The sequence below is a fragment of the Pseudorasbora parva genome, chromosome 22 (assembly GCF_024679245.1).
Source record: "Pseudorasbora parva isolate DD20220531a chromosome 22, ASM2467924v1, whole genome shotgun sequence".
Lineage (NCBI taxonomy): Eukaryota > Metazoa > Chordata > Actinopteri > Cypriniformes > Gobionidae > Pseudorasbora > Pseudorasbora parva.
In genome coordinates, this window is record NC_090193.1 from 26,667,074 (window position 1) to 26,691,645 (window position 24,572).

General features: G+C 36.7%; 1 protein-coding gene across 4 annotated transcripts in view; it reads right to left on the minus strand.

Moving 5' to 3' along the window:
- The window catches only part of foxj3 (forkhead box J3), a 126,909-nt gene that overhangs the window by 26,301 nt on the left and 76,036 nt on the right, over positions 1–24,572 (minus strand). For all 4 annotated transcript variants that reach the window (XM_067430823.1, XM_067430821.1, XM_067430822.1 and 1 more), the window contains exons 3-4: positions 5,663–5,737; positions 990–1,073 (exon numbers count right to left, since the gene is read on the minus strand). In XM_067430823.1, the coding sequence (XP_067286924.1) occupies positions 990–1,073; positions 5,663–5,737 (159 nt within the window). The remainder of the gene's footprint in view (positions 1–989; positions 1,074–5,662; positions 5,738–24,572) is intronic.

Consider the following 24,572-nt stretch of genomic DNA (forward strand, 5'->3'; position numbering starts at 1 on the left):
CTGTTAATTTTGGTTGGTTTTGTTTGTTGTTCTTCCCAAAAAATAAAAACATGTACGAGTTATTAACACATACACAGAAGAAATTAGTTAGTTTTCTGTTGACAGTTTTAGTTTGGAAAGATGAACTAGAGTAATAAGCTTACATATCTGAACATTTGTTGAGCACCTCACTAAAAAATCTGACTGTGTGAATCATGTAGCCCAGAAGAAAATTCATCAACAGACCTACTTCTACTCATTATCTTTGGATTACTTTAGTTTTTGAATTGGACCATATTTAATTCAAACTGCAAACTGAAATCTCAGGTAAAACCATTTCTTTTTCGATGGCAGTCTAGATCAATGATTCTCAACTCCAAAGGGGGCCTCAATTTGATATAGGACAAAACAAGCACCTAAATCAACTTAAAATCGAAATATTTTGTATGTCATTGTCTTTGATGAACCAAATTTCCAATGTTCTTATGAGGTAGCCTACTGTTAAAAGTTTAATTTCGAGACCTGGAAAAGTCATGCAAAATATAAGTCTACATAGGCTTTTTTGTAATGATTTTCTAGTTATACAAAAGTCTTAAATATTTTATCAGGTGGAAATTGAAAAAAAAGAAAGGAAAGGAAAAGAAAAGAAAAAAAGGTTATGGGGCCTTATTACTGTGGACAATGTGGGGCCTTGGAGTCAAAAAGACTGAAACACTTCCAAAATCATCATGCTGGAAACAGTCATTTTTACAGTGGCCATTGAATGGTATATGGTACGGTTAAAGCAACTACAGCATCAAGTGAAGTTATGGCGTAAATCAGTGACATTGAGCTTGAACTGTGTGAGTGAGATACTCACTGTTTTTTGCTCTTTGATCATTTGACCAGACTCAAAGTAATGAGCCGAGTTTGGCCTGAGAAAGTCTGTAAGCCTGAAAACCGACCACCAGGGGGTCTCGGAGCACACACATAAACACACAAGCAGAAAACTCGTACAAACTTTCACTTACCCGCTCTCCAGACCGTGGCCTTTTCTTGGGTCGTGTAGGCAGCGTGTCCTCCTTTGGATTCGTGTCGATTGCCCAGTAGGAACCCTAGAAACAGGATAAAGATGGAATATTAGACCAAAGCAAGTCATCATATTCTAAAACAGTGGATTACTTGAAGCCATGCAATAAAACTTTCAATAACAAAAAAACCAGAGCACGATAATCAGCAGGGGTTCTAGAAGAGAAACTTCTGTAATCAGATACTGGGTGCGTTTGCCGTCAAACACATATAACTTTTTGTTCATCAAAGTTTCAGCGAGCCCATTTGTAAGCCCATCACGTCTTGAGAACGTTCATGAAGATATATGTTGAGGTGCGAAGAAGTTTGGTCTTTCGCTACAGCCGTTTCTTGCGCTCGCTCGCTCTCGCTTCGCATTTCTCCTGAGCCTTGGCAGAGGCAGGTAAAATGTTAAGCCCCTCCTGAAGCCCCTCTTCCTCAGCCGCAGGTTTATCGATTGCTCCTGTTCAGGGCTGGACACAGAGGTGTTGGATTTCTGGTCAGGTCTGAGCTCTGATAATCAGGCAGAAAATAGCACACCTTGGTTTGGGGCTGCTGGTATCCAAGCACCCAAGACCCTGGCTGAATAATTTATCTTTGCATTCTTCCTGTTTAATTTATTTTTCAATAGTGCTGCTCTTCCCAGAAGCTAAAGGCAACTATGGATGGCAAGTTAGGCGAAAAGAAAAAGAAATTAACCTCCAGGCATGGGTTTTATTTTAAAATATTTCATATTATATGGGATAAGATCTCAATTGTCCAGAGAGGGTGCGATTAAGACCTTTAAAATTACTTGTGCACAGCTCTTGCATGCACCTAAGCAAGGAGAATAATTGAAAATCACCAAAGGATGTGTCTAGACAGCATGCTTCAGGTTCCTCCAAAGACATATTGATAAAATGATGTAAATTTCTGCATTTAAACAGCAATACAGCACAGGTTAGAAGCCACGGAATGGCAATGAGCACAGCTCCTGCACCGAACAGTTTTTCGCCACGTCTCTTCCTTAAGAAAAGAACTCACTGTCTCTGTTTTAACATTCGGATGTTAAAGCAATTTGTTATTTAAGTGCGACGACAGCTTCAAAACAATCTGACCAATCACAAACCTTGCAGCATTATCACACCTTACTTTAACATGACATTTTTGGCCTTAGAAGCAGTGTACTATAACCGGCTTGATGAAAGGAAGTGGCATAATTAACATTAATCAAATGATAAACTAGGCATTCAAATTATAACATTAATGAATGCAGATCACTGTGTGGCAGTCAACCAAAAATAACCACAATGTTCAATAAGAGCATCGTCTAATCTTTAGATTGAATGGGGCTTTTTAAAATTGTATTCATGTGTGCATGCATATTTTAGAAATGCATAACTAACAATCTAATTTATAATATAAATCTATTTCTTTTATTTTGTTCATTTAATTAGAGGGGAGCATTTAGCTAAATATATGCATTATATTATATATTAACTATATTTTTATTTAACCTGAAAGTCACGATTAAAAACTTGTACAACACAACATCAAAAGCATATGACATTCAGACATTCATCATATTACACATTATCTATTGTATGCAAATTAACCAACCGAGCATGACTTGACTTGAGAGGTGCGCTGATGTGAGTCATGCGAAAGGGTCATAAGTTTCTTTGTATATTCTAATGTAGCATAAGTAGCCTAACGATGTTAAATGTCATAGGTAGTGAGTGCTTCCACACAATAAACAGACTAGATAAGTACAGCTACTCTCCAACAAATTGTTTATCAAACACTGAAACATGATCTTCTTCACCCTGCATCGCCATTTACGCATTATATTCCACCATTTGACCATCAAAGTTCAGAACATGCAGGACAATCTCACTGTATTAAACACCCTCATGTTCGGGATTTTAATTTAAATAATCATGTTCCTGTAATTGATGCAGTGATGATGAAGGACAGCTGAAGGTGACTGAAAATGCTGCCAGTCTGTTACACCTAGCAGATGTAACTGAAATTAAAACTACTGCAAGACACTTTTACTGTGGAAGGGGAGGCTGAGTATCATTCCTTTTAATTAGCAGAAAAATCTTGAAAAACTGAAAGCCCTTGGGAGGGGAGTAACTGTAGGCTGCAACACAATCTCTAGAGAGAAAGCAACGTTTAATGAAATCCATGAAAAGAGAGTTAACATGCATCTGAAACAGGGCAATACAATAAGATTGTGTCAAGGTTACTTCTTTAGATTATGAACTCGGCTGAAGCCCAAAATGAACAGAAGTTAATGCAATCAAATAAAGAACATTAACAGTCTCCCTTCCCAATGGCCATCCAAATCAAGTACTAAAAGGATAGTTCACCCAAATTCTGTCATCTTTATTCCAAAAAAGATAATTAAAATGTCAAATAGAAAACATTTTAATTGTACTGTATTATTTAGTAGACATTTTATCGAAAGTCACTAGCAAATGAAGAAGATATAAATACAGTATATCCTATGCCATGTTTCAAAAGTTTGGGGGATGTTACGAATCTTATGATTTTTTTTTTTGGGTTGCATTAAATAGATCAAAGTACAAATTAAAACATTTATAAAGTTACAAAAGATTTCCGTTTCAAATAACAAAGAATGATTTCTGAAGGATCACGTGACATTAAAAGCTGGAATAATGGCTGCTTTAATATTTTAAAATGTATTAAAAAAGAAAAGACCATTTAAATTGTAATAATATTTCACAATATTAATGTTTTTACTTTTCTTTTTTATAGTCATTTTAAAAAAAAGTCTCATGCTCACCAAGTTTGCATTAATTTGATAAAAAATACGTACATTTCAGTGTGAAAAATGGCTGCTGTGTTTGTGATGGTTTAATGGTAACTGACTAAAAATATGGTTTCTAATGGAAATTATCAGTAGAACACAGTCTTAATGGAGACTAGACCTCCCTGACCAGAAGTCTACTCAAGGGCAAACATGATTGTATCTGCCCCAAAGTTCAGCCTTCCTCATTCTCAGCTGCTGCGGATCACAAAGGTGAAGTGAACAATCGTTTTTGCCATCTCTGAGAAACACGCCTCAGTTACTATCTCGCACAAACAGCAGGGTCCATATTCCTGCCGTATTACAATATTGATGGAACATATCAAGAGAGCCCTGCGCAGCTTTGAAGTTCTCCTTCCAGGGGGGAGGGCTGTGTGGAAGGAGGCAAATTCCAAATTGAACATTAGGGATGCAAGCATATTGGCCGTGCATTCGGAATAGAATCCATCCAGCGATAGATTATTTTGTATTTAGTGGAGCACATCCCAGGAGTGTCAATATCAGAGGATTACACCAAAACATGAAATTAGCATTCAGTCCCCATCCCCTGCATGCCTCCGCTCTTCTCTTTATGTCGCGCTGTGAGCGTATGTGCGTGAATGTGCTCGCACAAGATGGCTGAGGATACAGAGAAATGAGCAAGCGTTTGTGGCAGTGGTACTATGTAGAGAAAAAAGAAACAAGTTAACCGGTGTCCATCGATGTTGTATCGATGCGCATACAGTTGTAATATAAAGTATGTCAACCGCTTGCAGGATCTGTGAAATGTGAATTATTTTAAGTAAATAAGAGAGATCATACAAAAATTCATTTTTTATTTAGTACTGTCCTGAATAAGGTATTTTACAAATATTTTTACATACAGACCACAAGAAAAAAAAAAAAAAAAGACCCGTTCAAAGGTTTATGAACCATTGATTCTCAATAATGTGTCATTCCCTGGATGATCCACGGCTGTTTTTTTTTGTTTTCTGATGGTTGTTTATGACTCCCTTGTTTGTCCAGAGCAGTTCAACTGCAAAGCTCTTATTGCATCGTGTTTCCTTTTGGAGTATCAGTGAATGCTGGAACCCTTTTTTTAATAGTTGTGTTTGAGTCCCTTAATTGCACTCCATGTGAAAAGATAGATCTCAAAATCATACAGTCACAGCTGGAGAGGGTTCAAATATGCAAAAGATTCCGGAAAACTGAAGAATTTTCAGGACCTGGAGGATTTTTCTGCAGAACATTGGCCATTTTAACTTCTCCATCACAAAACTGAAAAAACAGCAGTGGATCATCCAGGGACCGACACACAGTATTGAGACTCATCTGAACGGGTCATTTAAATAAAATCAGCGTTTTTTTTTTGTCTTGTGGACTATATGTAAAACATTTTTTATGCAAAATATCTTATTCAGGACTGCACTAAATAAAAATAAATGGATTTTGTTAAAATGATTCACATTTTTACAGATTCTGTATCTACATCATGGATACATGTATGGTGCTCTGCACTCTGGCCTACACATGAATCCGTTTGGGTTGTTTTAGCTCTGACAGGCCGGGCTAGCGGCATGCTGACTGAGGGGAAGCAGGTGGTGGCTCCCTCTCTTGTGCAGGAAGTGCCAGGCTGAAGTGCTTTCTCCTCTACCCGGAGAGCTCAGGAGAGCGCTTTTAAAACATTACAGCGAGTGCTCGCTCTCATCTATTTTCACAAGGATACGTATGCATTTTTAACGGGCGAATCTGCTCTAGTAGTGGCATTTTGTATTTAGAGAATGTACAAAACATTTCTGAATAAAACAGAACTACATATGGAGGTAAGAAGAAAACGCTTACCTTTCCCGGGTCATCTTTGGAGCGAGGCACTTTAAGAAAACACTTGTTCAACGAGAGATTGTGCCGTATTGAGTTCTGTAGGAGGAAAGAGAGACAGAATTGTTTAGGTTTTTTTTATAGGTTAATGAGACCCCCGCATGATATTACACTATAATAGTACCTAAACCCCTCATTTACATGCAGCCTATAGCGCGCTGTCAGACAGTGCCGTAGCAATTGCGAGTGTGTAGGGTCCCTGCAAATAAGAGAATATGAATAAAACACTGGGGTATAATAACCCACAGCCCGCGTCATCTTTTCAGTGCTATGCAAAGCAACCGGGCCAGAGAAATATATTAAAGAGATTCATCTTGCTGCAGACGACAGCCTCAAAAAAAAAGGGAAAAAAAGGGAGGACGTTTAGGACGAATACAGAATATTGAGACTTTTAAACTCAATAATAAATACCCCTGACTTAACTATTTCTAACGACACAGAGATTTTTCATAACTCCGGTGATTCCCATGCATTCACTGAAACTGATGTGGAAAAAAAAAACGTGAGAATTCCCATACATGAAGGATGTCCTAAGGTTAATTTAAAAAAAGAAAAGAAAAGAGATCCAGTTTAACAGCATAGTAATTAATTAATCATCCTGATCCTCAGAGGGAAATGAATTATGCAAATTATTTTTTTTCAAACTTACACAATTCTTTAATGAGCAAAAGGTAATTTTTCAGCATGTGAGGGATGAATCAGCAGGAGGCGGCTTGAACGCACATCATGCCTTAATGCTTTGCGTGTTCCAGCTGGAGCTTAGCCAGCCACTTGGCTTAAGACACTAGAAACGCACAGGTTTTGAAATCATTTGACCAAATTGTATTGACAGATGGGTGTGATATAAAAGCTCTGGGATCTTCGCATGAGCTGGTCTGGCGTGGAAACGAGACTGCGAGAGAAACGCTCACAAGAGAGAAGATTAGATGAAAATACTAAGCAAACACACAATCTAGGTTAATATGTGATGAATTTGTACAAGAAAACCGTATAACATCTATATGGGCAATAACGGGCCATTTCCACTGGGCTGATCAGGGTTGATTGCATGTGTGTTGGATGTTTAACCGTGGACTGAAGGGAATGACACGTCATGGTAAGGGAGTCTCAAAATGCATAAGAAGTAGAGACACCATTAGGAGCAATAAAGGAATGCTCTGTAGGACAGCTGATCCTCAGAGTCCAAGAGATGCATGCATGCAAAAAAGGGCAAGTCAGAGCAGCATACTGTGTAACCCGCCACTGAACCTCACGGCCTCTACGCATCTGTCCACAGAACCTAATCTTGTAGCGTATTAAAACTTTAGCAGCCACAGCAACTCGCCACACTACAATATCAGAGGTCGGTCAGTCAGGCAGACAGCATCACGGTCTCTCTTGGAAAAAACAAACACTATGTCAACTACTTAAGTCTGTTCTGCAATAGCGATGTGCACTTTGGGCATTATGAATGCTTGAAGACTCTAAAAATATTAGTATTTGAGTATTTGAGGTCTGAGAGAGCAGATGATGCAAGATCTTTTCATTATAACAATCCTCCACAATGCGAATAAATGGCTCGCATATGCGAGTAAAACTTCTCTCTGGGCAACTAAATAATATCTATCCCCATTGGCTAATAAATGCTTCGATTTTACTCCCCAGTGTGTGTATTAGAGGCTAAAAGTAAGTTTAGCATAGATATATTTTAAGCGATTTGTCTATTTTAGTTCAGCTCAATGGATGCGCAGTGCGTGTATTTGACATACCGTAAACTCTAGTGTGAAGGTACACAACTCACCGTTGCTTTGCTGAGAGTGCTAGCAGTGTTTCTCTCACGCACATGCTCTCTTAAAACACGACGCAGAATCAATGCGCTACATGTTAACAATATTCTTTGTTGTATTGTCCTGTAAAAAGTAGTTACAAACAAAGTAACAAAGTAGTTAATTTGGAATTATTCAGTTTTTAAGACCAAGCAGAAGATTGGAAGAAGTGGGCAGGACTAATGAGCAAATGGCAATCTCACTGGCTGGTGCTCATCTCCCTGTTTAGATTTCAGCAAATCAGATTGAGCGAATGCAGACAACATGATTAATATTCATGATCCCAGCAGCTTATCAATTTTTAGTGCATTGTATATAGTATTATCTTATTAATAATTACTATCCATTACTATTATCATTTTTTACAGAAACACTGAACGACCAACAATATCTTAAGCACTACCACCAGCCTTAAGTTCAGTTGAAATATCAAATATACTTTCATACGAGTATGTAATATAAGGGATGAGGTCAAACAATTTATTGTGATATAAAAGTGTATTTACTTAATATATGTGTGTGGTGTGTATAATTATTATGTATATTGTAATACACATGTATATATTTAAGAAATATTTGCATAAATATATTTATATTGTATATATAAAATATAAATGTTTTATATATAAATATTTAAAAAAAATCTTAAATACATACAGGCGTATGTATTTATATTCACATAATTATACACAGTACACACACACAATATATGTATGATGTATACACAAACTTTTTTTGGATGCGGTTAGTCGTTATTAATCGGTTTGAAAGCACTAATATATATAAATAGTATATCATGTTGGCGAATAAACAAAAAAATGTACTAGCCAATGGCGATTCTTTTGCCAAGGTGTTTGTAGAGGGATGTATAATAAATATGCATCAGGCTGTCATGCTTCAACTCATGGGTTTCGCAATCAGCACAGGTTTCCAACATTAATGATGAAAAGAAACGATTTTTCAAAGTAACAATTCTGTGACCACCTTCTATCAGGTTAGGTAGGGGCCAGCTAAGTGGACAAGCAGGTCAGACAGGAAGGTCTCTTTCCCTGGCTGTCACATTCTCGCTTTTGTCCTCCACTGCTTTAACTTTCCTCTCCCTCTCTCTTGACTATCTCCCCCTCTTTCTCTGCTGGGGGCCGGAGGGTTCAAGGCTGGCTCAGCAGGGCTCCTGCAGACAGACATGGCTAATAAGCACTACTGCACCAGTTCAGTCTGTCTCCAACTCTCTATCAGGGGAACTAACCAGGAGAGCCGCAGGGCCAGCTGCCATTCAGACACACTGAGTTTGAGTGAGTGAGTGTGAGAGAGTCTGTGTGTGTGTGTAAGAGAGAGAAAAACGAAAAGGAATGACCAAAAGAAAGTTAGTGTGTTACAGCTTTAGTGTGTAGAAGCCCGCTCTGAGTTGATCAGATGGATCCTGTATAGTGAAAGCTACCAAATCTAATCCATGTAACAGATTCAAAAAACAGTTACCGTTCACAAAATAACCAATTTCAAAAAGATAAAAATCATAAATGTTTTGTTTTTCTCCCTAAAAACCATTTCACTTGGAAACGTGTCAAAATATAGAAGTCAAAAAGGTTGCAAATGCTATTTTAACATAGCAAGTCTTAAGCAAACTTAAAAGTGCAATGTGCAATATTTATGAGGATCTACTGACAGAAATACTATTTAACAGGGATGCACCGATATGAACATTTTGGCCGATAAATCTAAATCTAAATTTTTCAAAAATTTGAGAGTGATTAAAAAAACTAAAGGTTCACCATTAAGAGCCATGTCCCAAACACTTCAACATAAATCAAACCTATACAGTACAGTAGCCTATTTGAACCAGTGTGAGATTCCTTAACTTTCAAATTAATTTTACACTTCTATGGCCTTTGGTAACACCTTAGGTTTCATTTTTGCTAGCATTTATCAATGAATGAACAATACCTCTACAGGATTTATTCATCTAAATTCAAGTTAAATCTCAACATTTTCAGATCCAAAAGTTCCACCTGCAATCAACCCAAGTCCAAAAGTGTCTGTTAACATTAGATAATGCACTGTGAATGGACTGTTAATAAACAAAAACATTTTATTACTAACATTAACAAAGGTAATAAAAAATATAAATAAAAACCTAAATTCTGCAAACAAGTCATTGGACAACATTATTTAGGCAGCATATGCCATGCATGGACTAGCCCCTGCACGGACAATAAGGAAATGGTTTTAATCAAACCACATTGTTGATAAAAATAATACGAGAACAATAAAAGTCCTAGTTAATAATAATATTTGTTTGATTGTTTTAGAAAAATGTTTAATATTACAGTAATAGTAATATCTATAATTTTTTATCCTATATGAGATTAATTAGATGTTTACACTATATAAAGATAATATTACGACTTATATCTGCTATATGCGACTTATGACGCAAATGCACAAGCAAACTTGACCGAGCTTGTCAGAATGCGTTGTGGATACGCTCTTCCCCTACAGCGCACTGAAACACAACAACTAAACCCAGAGAATTCACAACGTTTTATTACAAAAATGTTCTCATTACAGTGTTATGTACATCACAGTCCCAGTAGTTATTAATGATGTGCATTTCAGTTTTGAACTGCGCACGCTGAACCTAGACCGGAATACTTTACTGCATCGTTAATTAGCTCAACCAAAGGCATCATATATGACATTATATAAACAGAATAAATTTCAATTTACAACGGCACAAAAGGCTGCGAATGCACTAGCGAACTTGACTGTGCTTGTCATGAAGGTGTAACTCCGTGGACGCGCTCTTCCTTCAACAAAAGAGCGGAAACACAATTTTGCATTCTCATAATTTTATGAAGCTTATATGTTAGACTTACACTGCAAATGTTGCACATAAATGTATTTTCCTTTTTGAAGTGATTTCAATCAAATTTTGAGCAATTCAAACCAATCATGGCAGACAGTCTATGTCTCAGCTGAAGGAAATAATACATTATCTATCAGCTTGAATATATCTGTCCAATTTTCTTATCGGATCGATAACATCAAAAATGATCATTTATCGACTGATAACGATACGTAACGATATATTGTGCATCCTTACTATATAATATGCAAAGCTATGTTTTCAGTAAAGACCTTACAAAAGGTTAGCAGGTCATTCACATACATAAACGACTTCCAGAGCATAGAAATATTCCACATTACATAAAATGATGTGCAGCTAACACTGCTGATTCTAAATATCTTGCGCTTGATTGCATAGATTACAGCTGGTGCTCAGAAGCACTGCGGTGCAGTGAAGTGATGAAGAGGAGGAGGAAGAGAGCTGTAGGAGTCATCGAGGATGAGGAGCTACAATAAGAGGGTCAGACAATGAGCTCTGTGGGAGTGCCTGTCCATTACGGTCTCGGTGGGCTGAGATGTACCTGCGTTCCACAGCAGGAGCGCTCTCTCGTAACCCCCCGCACAAACACGCCCGCTGTCAGTTAGTGCACCCATCCGCCCACTCAACCCTGGCCTCTCGCCCACCTTTTCTAACATGACAGAAGGGCAGGCGGGGGAAAGTGGGTCAGGCTGACCTCCTCGTGCCGAGTATCAAGCGCTCAGCGTGAGTCAAAGGGACAGGCCGTGTCGCAGCGGAGTTCTTCATCAAGGACATACCGCAGTTCCCTGCCTTCTCGGCCCAGGGAGCCCAGGTTACAACAGAACCATCCCATCAGTGCCCGCAAATCCAGCCTGACATCCTCACTCTACAAACTGCGACACAAAGGGAGACTTTAAATTATGGCCAAGAAACTGATGATCACAAGATGAAACACATTTTAACGTCTGAAGTTCTCAGTGTAAAGAGTCTCTATATGGTAAAGCGGAAATACACATCCAGTTCACGTCAGGCTATTATTGTGCTGTAACTGAAAAGCATATGCACAATATAATAAAAGCAGTATACCACAATTAGTTCCAGTCCACATAGCTTTATCTAACCATTATCCAAATTTTATATGTATTTTATATATATATATATATATATATATATATATATATATATATATATATATATATATATATATATATATATATATATATATATAGCAAAAATGTTCTGTACAAGTTTTTTTCTATTTATATTATTCTATATTACATTATATATTGTATTGAATAAACCTACAGACAGAAAGACAAGTAGTTTCTCACTTAATTAGTGGTGTAACAGTATACAAAAATGATGGTTTGTAACAGATTCAGTGCAGCAGGGGGGAGAAAAGCAAACATAAATGTGTTTTTTTTATTATTAAACAGTGGTTTACAGAACAAATTGTGTCTGTCTTTAAATAAACTCAAATGACAATTAAAAGTTTAAGGATAAAAAATAATAACTTTGCTAATGCTGTAAACTATATTAAGAGCATATTACTATAATAATAAGTAATAATAAAGGTTAACAACAGAGCCAAACCTATTAGCCTGAATTTAATTGCAATATATTTTTAGATATAATAATCAACACTCAAAAAAAATTGTATGCAAACATACAAACTGCAGAGAACTTATCGATCTAATTATACAATTATGGGTAACACTTTAGTCTAGGGTCAAATTCTCACTATTAACTTTTAAATATTAATTGCTTATTGGCATGCATATTACTAGGATATTGGCTATTTATTAGTACTTATAAAGCACATATTAATGCCTGATTCTGCATGACTAAATTCTACATCCCTTAATCCTACCCAATACCTAAACCTAACAACTATCTTAATAACTATTAATAAGCATCAATAGTTATAATCAATAAGTAATTTTTACTGAGACAAAAGCTGTAGTAAATGGTTAATTAATAGTGAGAATTGTATCGTAATCTAAAGTGTGACTAAATTTAGTTTTTTACTCCAAATTGCTGTTGAAATATAATAATTTACACAGTGGCAGTCATTTTCATGATACATTTATCTAAATATACATTTAAAAAAAGACATCACTAACAGGTTAAGTAAAATATGCTAAATTTGATAATATAGTACATATAAGAGTTAATTTTTCTGGCGAACTAACAAGCTGTGGACACATAAGTTATGATACATTTCAGCAGCTTGTACTGTATCTTTCAACATACCATCAGATGTTCATTCATGTTTAGTCCGTGAGTAGTATTAAAGAGGAAGAGATGATCGTGTTCACTCTGCAACTATACAGTGATCTGTCACGCCACATTGAAGAGCATTCAAAATTGCTTTTTTGTTTGAATTTCATTATAAAATGGACAGACTATAACGATGACACTTTGTTTTTTTATCAAAAGTAACAAAGCATGGAACTTATTGCGATTTTTGGTTATTAATGGTTAGGATACAACGCTGTATTTGTCATGAATATGCAAAAGAAGTACGGAACATTTGCTGGATGTATACGTGCACCGCTACACCTAATTACTATTTAATCAAATTTCATGGGGAAATAAAGTGTTTTGTGACATAAGGTAAAGTGAGGTCAACCTCAACAGCAGGGAAAGTACTGCGGTAAGAACCATTGGTAGTTTATTGCATTTTTCAGTTTGGTTTGAATATTGTTACACCCCTAATAAATATCCTTTTATAAAGAATTTCTTTGCTATAAAAAAGTCTAGCATCTCAGCACACAAAACAACCAGGTATAATGACGTGATATGTGTTTGACCTTAGCTTGAATTGATAATTTGGGGTCATGCGTCTAGCCACCAATCAAAATAATTTTCAGCACAATGCCTCATTATAATGCGAGAGGTGTGTGGTTGATCGAGTGAGACAGAATGGAGTGTTTCAATTCTCCAAGGCATGGAGGACATCCCAAACACAGCCTGGAATTCCCGGCATTTCTCCTTATACGTTGTGTGTCATTTCTGTCCAGTGTATCCGTTCCCACCCATCCCATACAGTATTTTAGATCTCCTCTCTCAAATGCTTTCAATATCATTGACATATGGGTTTTTCCTCTAACCCCGCTCAAGCTCCCTCACCCACTGCAGTTCCTGACAAGCCTTTTGCAAACACAGAGACGTACGCAGGCATTTCTTAACATTGCAATATCTCTCCACAAGTTAGGGAATGTAGCAAGTTGGCAGACTATGTTTGTGGTGGGTGTGGGAAGAAGCTGGAGCTGTTTTACTTTCATGTATGTGGTGAGAAGAGGCACAAACGCTGCCCTTAACCGGACCCGAGGTGTAACGCTCAATCCAGCTCGGAGACTAAACCTGCGAAAATATCCCCCACCTTTGACAGACAAGCCATGCGACTGCTGCCTGGAACTGGATGCAGTGAGGATTTAATCCACTTAGAGCATGGAGAATCCCTCACCCTCGGCCACAGCGATGAGGACAGCATGACTGAGTGTGAGAGAGGCAGCAGCTGATAAGGCGCTAAGATGTGGGCGACTCTTGTTAAATGAATAAGAGGAAGGCATCATACTGGAGCTGTACCTGAAGTCTGCCAGTGTTTAAACCTCATATTAACAATGGTCTCAGGTGATCCTAGCACAAAGCAGCCACCAAATACAAGAAAAACACAATACTGACTGGCATTCAAAATTAGTTATGCAGGTCTCATGTAACCATATGAGCTTTTCAAAATGTTCCAATAAGAGTTATTTTCTTTTAAAGCTACAAATAAGTATAAAAAACAACTTCTGAATGTAGTTTTTCTTTAGACCCATTGCTTTAAACCCATTAGCAAAACATCTTTAATGAAAAAATGTGTAAAAATGTTATTTGTAGTGTAAATGAACACCATGAACTAACAAAACACTGTAAAATTCCATTGTTAGCTCAAGATAACTTATGCACTATTATTAACCAATTGAACCTTACAGTAAAGTGTTACCAATATGGATATACTGTTAATGCAATTGACAATTGATTATTATTAAAATGCTTAGTTTAACACCTTTATTTAGTGCTGACCATGCGATTGGATCACCAGAAACTAATCTTAATACCAGTAATAAGTACTGATACCTTAGTATAGTCACTATATAGGCTATATGTTTAATGACAATGCAAGTTATTTACCACACAGCTGACAATCAACCTTAGAAAGCACACCAAAAGCAGAGCAAAATGGCATTTCTAACTTCAGCTTCAAGACAGTCCACAACCGAGCAGCAGTGGACGACTAGTTCAACGATTTCTCAACTTCATTTTTCAAGTACTTCAAAGGTATTTGATCTCTTTTCTCTTGGCTTCTTGTAGCAGTGTGTTGGCATGCAACGTTTTTAAAGCCCATTCGTTCTCTGATCTTTACTCGCTTATAAGTCGTTTTAATAAAACATGAAGATTTTGCTAGCTGCAGCAAAAACGAATGCCAAGGTGAAAACCACAATAAACATAAAGAGCCCCCATTACACAGACCTCAATAGCTCAAAATAAGAACAAGTCGAGAAGCGGCACGGTCAATACGGGCGTGATGTAATGCCGCGTGCGATGTACTCAGTGAAGTATTGCGATAATTAAAATTTGCAGATGCTGTACAAAGTAATATAACACCTTGGAGGACTGACTAATACAGAGTTTAAATTAAACCCATCTTTCATGTAAAGCATGTTAATTTATAAGACTAATAATACATGAGTACCGTGGTAAGCGAGCCCTGAACAGATACTAGACAATGCATGCTGATGGCACCGGCTCTTTTTGGGAATATTTTTCTTATCTTGATCAAATTAGAAAAAGAAAAAAAATCCAGCTGAGGAGACTTTGATGACAGAGCCTGTGAACGTGTCAAATATCAAGTGCAAGTCTATATTTCTTTGAAAGACATAGAAGTGTTGATGGAATAAATAAACAGCCTTAATAACCTCTTTAAGCATCTTGAGAGTCTGGCTGCATGATCCTTTTATATAAAGAGGTGAAAGTGGTGATGAAAGTCATCCAAATGGACTTCCTCCTCTACATAAAAGTTTAGCTGTGCCACAAACACTTTGCAAGGCTTTGCAAACTAAACTGTGAAAAGTTTTTTTCCTGGCTTTGTCACCCAAGGTGCTTTGAAAGCAAAGAAGGCTTTAAGAAACGAGCCATTTCATATAAACTGACCTCTCTCTGGAGATTTCAAAACCGTTTTATTTATTTATTTTCCTTTTCTACATGTGCTCAAGGCTGCACTACTTACCTAAGTTTAACACTACACAGTCCATTTTAAAAAGGCAAATTCACTGGTGTAATTCTGACTAACAGGTCAAAAACTCACTTAAAAACTAAAACTCACAAAAAGACACTTGTCTGGAGTTTTTAATCAATGTTCAGTAAAGCTATACTTTTAGGCATGTTCATACTTCAGTGCTGAGAGTTCAGTAAAAAGAGTTCTTAATTATTTAACAAACTTGAAGAATGACAAATTCCACTGAATCCTGCCATGCTCAGCGGCTCTGGTTTAGAGAAGATATTCAGAGGATAAGCTTGACAATTCTTCTGCGATCTGTAGTTATTGGTAGACAAAATAAAGAAAAATGTCCTTCTAAAACTACAGCTAGATACTTGGAAATAAAAATATCACATAAAACCCATAATGTGATGCATTTCCCAAGTTATGCAAACCAAAAATAAAATATGCGTTGAGTTTGGTAAAAAGACTAGACTGTGAAAAGTGGGCATTAGCGCTACACACCCAAATGTAGCCAGGTGGTTGGAAGAAAGATATTAGAAAAAATAAATAAAATAAATAATAATAATAATAATAATAATAATATGCATTAAGAATGTAAAGTGCATTTTTTTAACTTCATGTTGAATTGGTCACCAAGACCAGATAATAAAAGATGCGCGTGACATCGGCCCCAGATCAACGCCATGTTCGGCAGAGGCATCTTAAAGTGACAACAGACTAATAAACCGGTTGCTGTGAAGCCTGTCATTTAGTTAATCAATGAACAAAGGTAACTTTTTTTATTTTTTTATTTAAAGCTGCAGTCCGTAACTTTTTGCACTCTAGTGGTTAATAAACAGAACTGCATGCATCTTGTGAAAGAACATTGCAGCGGGAGCTACTTCTCTCTGTTTATGTCTATGGCGGATCACGCAGGGACTGTGCTCCTCCACAGCGGTTCCTACCAGTCTGGCCTGAAATAGTCCCAATATAAACACTTATTGTAAGTGTACCATAATGATTCAGGGTAAGACAAAAACAGGGTTTGGAAAATAGATTCATGTTGAACATTCTCATTATATAATTTTTGTACATTTTGAACACAAAAAAAGTTACGGACAGCAGCTTTAAATGTTGTTGTTTTTTTTAGGTAATTTTATTAATCTTATATTTAATTTCAAATGTATGTAGTTAAGAAAGTTGTTTGAACTTCATTCAATTTCTCTTTACATGTCTAACAGGTAGAAAAGGCCACAGGTTAACATCACATTTATTATAATGGGTTAAGTGAAGATTGTTTAAGTTCACAAATTAAAAGTGTTTTTTTTTTATGTCCAATAAATGTTAAAAATTGATAGCTTTTAATTATACTAATGTTGCATGTCTATAATTTAAAAAAAAATGTCTTTCCCCATAGTCATCAGTAGCAGTATATTAGTTACTGGCCTTGATTCATAAAAAGATACAATTACAACACATACTTAAAATATACCGTCTTTAAAGGGCACTTATACCATATTACCCTCTACCCCTTTTACAACACGTAATATACGTCTCTGAAGTTTAAGTTCAATATTCCTAACAGATATTTTAATATACCATTTTAAAAAAATGCCAATTTTTGGTGTTTGAGAAAAAATACCTGTTTTGTGCATGTCTCCTTTAAATACACCCTTAAATCCACACAGAGGGTGGAGCCTTCACAGCATGTGAACACGTGAATGAAAACTGAAACACGATACATCCGTCTGGTTTTGATGATTATCTCTATCGCGGACACGCTTGCGTGATATTGCAGTTCTTCATGAAATATCATCTGTATGCGTTTTAAAGCCAAATAACTCTCAGCTCAGCTTGAACTTTAGTAGCTTTATTAAGAACACATTTCTTTCTTGAGTGTGTCCATCAACACTTGTGGGCAGGGCCTGTAAAATATGATGTCACATTGCCCAAAATATACAAATGGCTTGTTCTAAGACACAGCTTATGGTTTATGGGGATTTTTTTTTAAAAGGAGTGAGTGGAGTTTTACCATTAGGGTGGCTACACACACTGCCAACACACATTTATGTTCAAACATGTTATAATGAAATTTGCATAATAGCTTTTTCTACATTAATTTGGAGAGTAACTGTGAAATGACTACAATATAAAAATATTATAACTCCAATGTTTTAAATTAGGATTAATTATAGAAAAAAATTGTGTTTACTTTGTTTTTTTTAAATTGATTGACAGCACTAAATATAATATATATATATATATATATATATACATACATATATACACACACACACACACACACACACACACACACACACACACACACACACACACACACACACACACACACACACACACACACACACACACATACATACATATCATATATTATGCAATACTTCAGCAGATTAGCATTTCAGAGAGATTAAAGCCTGGGGCTTGGCAGATATAAGGAAAAGGCCTACTTGTTTTTATTAAATGTTTTATGCCAAGAGAAAAATATAAGTCAACCAGTACTAGATGCAAAAGCATAACATCCAGTTGACCAGTTTTCAAGTGCAATCTTTGTCTCACTGGTCTGAGTTAAGATAATGCTCGTCCCGCTATGGACCCATTAGGTCACGCAATGGCTTACTACCAACTGCTAATTTTACAGAAGCACAGTCACTGTATATGTTCCCTGACTTTAAATTGACCCAACAATTGAATAAATACTCACAAAACAAGAGCAGAGTGAGAAAGTGGGATGTTAGAAATCCTGTACTGTTCAAAATATTTTTTTTAAGAAAATAAATTAAGTATTATTCAGCAATTATGCATTAAATTAATTTAAAGTAAAGTCATTTATAATACTGCAAAAGATTTCTATTTCAATTAAATCTCACTAAGCAATGACACGCAATCGAGTAATGGCTGCTGAAAAGCTTCGCCACTACAGGAATAAATTACATTTTAAAAGGTATTGAAATTTTTTTGTATTGAAATAATATTCCTCAATATTACTTTGCAATAAAATAATTGCAGCCTTGGTGCAGCATTAGAGACTTCTTTCAAAAACATAAAAGTAATATATATATATATATATATATATATATATAGTGACCTCAAACATTTGAATGGCATTTAGAATAAGATAACCCCTCTATGTGACATTACAAACAGCAAAAACTCTCACTTCCCAACACTCTAAAAAGTCCTTTGGTGTAAATATCTCAAACATCTCATCATCATGCAAGTTACATGTATGTAATTTAAATGTCTCTGTTATACATAGACAAATGCCTGTTTTTTGTTTACGCATAATTATAATTGTAATTTAGTATTTTAGCAACTGAAAAACGTAAAAAATAAAAAGACTATGACGGAAAAAGTGAGTAATCCGGTAACCCCAAACTAGTGGTGGTATAAAACATAAAATCCATTGTGTATTAGTCCAGTAAAAGTCAGGAATATCTCACAGAGGCAGTGGAGGAGAACTTGGCACTTATGTGTGGCATAGCTGCGTTGAGTTTTTAAAGAGAGCTCTTTGCTCTGCTCTCCTCGGAGGAGCCACAGAAGGTTATGAAAGATTGCAAAGCAAAGACACGTCTCCCGGTTTATCCTCCCTGAAAGCCTTCGTGTGCTCTCAGTTCCAGATGAGCGATCTGATGAGAGCCATTTGTCAGGCCCTCCTCTTAATTATCAGCCGGCTCAGAGCGGCATCCTGCAACAGCCACTGACAATGGCACTTTGGGCCTTATTCAGCACTGCCTCAAAACTGCTGTCAGACAGAGACGGGGGAAAAACAGTGTTTGTCTGAGAGTGAAGTGAAAGGCACTGAGCATACAGAGTTTAAAACACTTGCGAATTCTTCTCGTCTATTATAGAAACGGAAGGTAGAGCCGTCGTCTTTCCTCACGTCTCATCCCATGGTTTTGTGCCACATGGATTGGTGAAAAGGAAAATAATTTAAATGTTATAATTTAGGTCCATGCCAACAGATAAAACACAGGGTTAAGGAGTTGCGTGGGAGATGTCCCTTTATAATCAGGGCTACGAGGAAGAAAATGAGAAGACAGTTGGGCAGAGTGCAGATGATATTAATGGTAGGGGGGGAATTGGTTTGTGGTTATCTTCAAACAGCACTTCAAAACTGAGAGTAAGTGAGAAAACTGTCCAAACAGGAGTGAATTTGTGGTATTTTAAAAATTGTTTACTACAGGTTACCCTTTCTTGTTTATATATATATATATATATATATATATATATATATATATATATATATATATATATATATATATATATATATATATATATATATATATATATATATATATATATGTGTGTGTGTGTGTGTGTGTGTGTGTGTGTTTGCATATATGTATGTATTTCATACAATTTTTGCATCAATGTCTATTGCTATTACTGTAGGGTAGCTGAACATTTCTATCATAAAACAGCTGTCTAAGACTTGCGTCTACTTACATCTTTCCACAATCTCTCGTTGCATTGTGACAGTGACAGTAAGACTTGATTGGCCATCTCGATCATTTTGACATTGCCGAGCACTGTTAGACCACTGAGGCAAAGCAGCTTTTGATATATAAAGGTCATGGTAATGTAAGAATATCCTGTAAGTTTCAGAGCTGAAAACTTCCTTGTTTGTCAAAGAAAAGCTTTTATAGACACCAGGCTCAGCAAACGGTCCTGTGCTTTATATTGACGTCCGCCTATATAGCACAAAATACGCCTATATATTAAACAGCACCTATACAGCGCGTCTAATCCAGTAGTCCGCCCACGGACTCATGGAGGGCTCGTGCTAGCTGATCAACAACAATTTAATGCTGAGGAAGATTAAGATATTGCGCTATTCCTGGTTGCAGAAGAACCAAGCGGCAACCTCCTGCGATTTCTGTTGAAGCCAATACGGAAGTACTGTAAACTGCAATTCCTTAACTGGCCACTAGAGACAGGCTCCAGAAGGGAGCAGAATCTCATTGAGCCCCATGTTAAAATTCCCAAATTTGTTTACAGCCTGGTACAAATTTTGGTTTTGGCTTATAAGGCTAATTTTGCCCTTCATGACAACTGTGAGGGGGGTGAATTAATTTATAACTCATTTGTTTACGTTATATAAAGCCTTAAAGTTCTGCATAATTAAGGGCGTGGTTACAGGTGGGTACTCATTTAACTGCCGTCTATAGTCATTGCGTCACCTCAGCTCCGCGCACATCCCACCTTTTTGCCCATTTATTGTTATCCGGGAGTGACACGCTTTGACTCGCTCGCAAGATGGCAACGCCCAGCTCGACTCTACTTTAAGCTTCAGAACGGCTTATCGGAATCCTATGGGTGACGTCACGGACACTACGTCCATATTTTTTTTACAGTCTATGGGAAGAACACAGTCGATGCATAAGCTTCCTTCTGATCCTAATATTAGGAATGAGTGGTTGAACTTTATTTTTAATGAAGTTCAGCTCACATGGGGAAGACATGTTCACTTCAATTCACTGCGGGATCGTTTGTAAACAAATCTCCGGTCGATGCTGGATTTGGATCCGACAGGAATGGTGCCACACACACGTGAGTAAAACATGTTATAGTACTGCATTGTTATAGATCGTTTTGCTTATGTGTACGTGTCTAACAGAGCATACCTCAGCACGCTGGACTTAGACACGAATGGGTCAGGGCTCGCAAAGCCAATCCTACTGGCCTGATCCAATCCTAGTGGTGGGTGTTTACTTCAAAGTCTCCGGTGCGTCACGCCCATCAGAACTCAGCGTTTTGGAGAGAGCCTCATTAGAGATCCAATAGTTATGATGTTTTTGAATGTAAAAACCACACAAACGTCATTAGTTAACGTCAGACCAGAGGTGGGTAGTAACAAATTACATTTACTTCGTTACATTTACTCGAGTACATTTTTTGGGTAACTTGTACTTTTAGAGTATATTTAAAAATAGGTAGTTTTACTTTTACTCAAGTACATTTCTTGTGAAAAAACTGTACTTTTACTTTGTTACAATTGGTGGCGTTCCTCCGCTACTGTCAATGGTAATAATTATTTATATATTTTAAAACAATTTAATATGACTTGTTCGCAAGTCACGCGAAACGTTGGAGAGGTTGCTTCGCGAGAGGTGTACACACATCATCCGCATATAATTAGCGCGCGTTTAGTCAGATGATGGCCAAAGCAGAGGAAGATCACGAAGGTGTGTGTGTGGGCTATGGGAGGTAGATCATCCGTTCCCTCTAGTTCATCATGTTTTCAGTCCTAGATGTCAATAAGAACAGTTTCATAATGCTATACTGTGTGCACCAAAACGAACTGACATCTCAGCATAGCCTACAAGAATTGCAGCTCCAACCTGAAAAACATGTAGCGGTAAGTGTAACAATGTTGCTTATATTTGAACATTATTAATGGTAATTTGGTAACTATGGGCACTTTTCCCTTATTGTAATACTATTTCACACACTGTCCGAGTTTTTCCAACAATAATGAACACTATAGGCAGTAAAACAGCATTTTCGTTTTCGTTTTGTTTAACCATAGTCCATGATTTGTAAATGAATACATTTTGGATGTTCGTCTTTTCTTACCTATTAAGCTTGCTCGATAGCTCAGCTGATACAGATTTGTATTTGCAATGTGACAAACTTGGGAACGAACCCCGTGAAGAACGAGTCATGATAAAAGAGATCAAAGACGAGTTCAAAACACAAGCTAAAATTACATGGATACAATTTTATTTGTCACATTTGCTTTTGTTAAAAATATTGGGTAGGTTTAGGGTTCAGTGTGGGTGTACGTTAAAAACCCAACGTAACAAATGCCAGATTCACGCACATCTGTTCCGGGGGGAAAACTAAGCTTTTAGCGCAACCCAATGCACATTTCACTTTGAAACTGTCACGATATGTACGTACTGGTACATATTTTGTGGTTTGCAAAAACGTTGCCACAGCTACGTTTTTCCTATGACCAGGCTAAAAACAAAACAAATAGATAGCGTAATTCGACTTGCATTTATAAACAATCCAGACAGACAACAGTCTGAAGTGTATACATACAAATAAAAACGGGATTGTATTTTATTCCTACCTAAAGAATGTATATACTTATAAAAACATAAGAACAAAGTATGCTTTAAAACGAGTTCCAGTACACCAGTTTAACCATTACACACACACACATATATGTTTGGAGGTCTGTGAAAGCTCTAGTCTGAAATTCAGGGTTTTCGCTTCTTATCAATCAGATCGAAAGTAACTAGTAACTAAGTACTTGAGTAGTTTTTTCATTGAATACTTTTTTACTCTTACTCAAGTAACTATTACGATTGTTACTTTTACTTGAGTAAATATTTCCGTAAGTACTTTTACTTTTACTTGAGTACAGATTTTGGCTACTCTACCCATTTCTGCCTCCGACAACATAAAAAAGCCATTTCATGACACCTTTAAAAAATTAATCAGCCTAAAAATGTTACTTAAAAATGTACTCATTCTGCCCTAAAATGATAAGACGAATAATTAATTACGTTATTTTTTTTTATACATTTTTGATTCATAGGCACATTAATATTTTACAAATACTGAAACACTAACATTTTAATTATCGGGATGGAATGTAAAATTAAATGAAAATGGACATCAGTAAACAAATTCTTTAAATTCTAGACAGACTAATATAGGTTTGGGTCCAAGTTGTGAAGTTACATTTAGAGATTCACCAGAGGGAAGACTTAAATATGTAGCTGCAGGTAGAAGGTCGGTTTATTAAAAAATCATATTCAAATTGTTTATGCATGCAGAGATTGAGGTCTTGTATCTAGCTGGCTGAACCTCCAGGAAATCCATAATACAACATTATCATAAGACCAGTGTCAAGATGCAATATGTACTGTGCTTCTTAGGCTCTGAGAAAGAATTTAAACCTGATTCTTCAACATCTTTTGGTCTGACCAAAGATATTGTTTTTAAACATTTTAGGTTATAGAGATATAGCACAGTCGACTGGCTAAAGCAGTTTTATTATTTGGCTGATCTCAGTGGTAACCAAGGAAACGCTGTATCACTGTGATTTAATTCGGCATTTCAGAATGTTTGTAAAGGATCGGCACCAAGATACTTACAGGTGGCAGAACGCGAGCGGCTTTACTGACCAACTGAAGAGATCCAGCATAGTTAAAAACATTGTTGTTGATTAAAGTTGAAATGTAGTGCTACAGAGAAGTATTCTCAAAATGGTCCATCAACAAAATAATATCAGAGCATAATTATCTTCAGCTGGGGAAATTCGAGACTAATATTAGTAAACTTAAGGTCTCTTTTGAAGACTGAACTCATTGCCAGTCACTGCCTGAAGTAAAAGTATTATACAAGGAAGAGACAGAACTTCTAGTGTCATGTAGGCTACTGATCAAATGCCAATGGAAGAAACAGGAAAAGCAAAACATAGTTGTAGGCTACTGCTGATGGATAATTGATGCGTGTACAACATTGGATTTATCATCACCACGAGTTTAGTGTGAGTGAATGCCTAACGTTAGCGGAGTAGCACTAGTCTAGAGCGTGCTATCCTTTTCACTGTCAGAAGCTCACGTCTTTGCCATCCGATCCGACTCCGAACTACATAAAACGATCATAGCCTTTTTAGTTAGATAACAGGGAAATAGACCAAATACCAGAGCCTAACATATTGTAAGTCAAACAGCAAGTCACTAAAACAACTACTCAATTGTAGAATGAGGCTCATTTAAAAATGATGGTAGTAGACTAACGCTGTATCTACTAGACGAAGGTTAGGCATTTCATGTATTGCTATCTCCTGAATTAGTTAATCAGTCCCTCAATCATCATGTTAACTATGTCTGAAGTCCAAGCAATTTACTAGCATTGCCAAAGGAACTCTTCGGCTTTTGCCACCCAGAAGAACGTCTAGTAGTGTTGTGACATCCT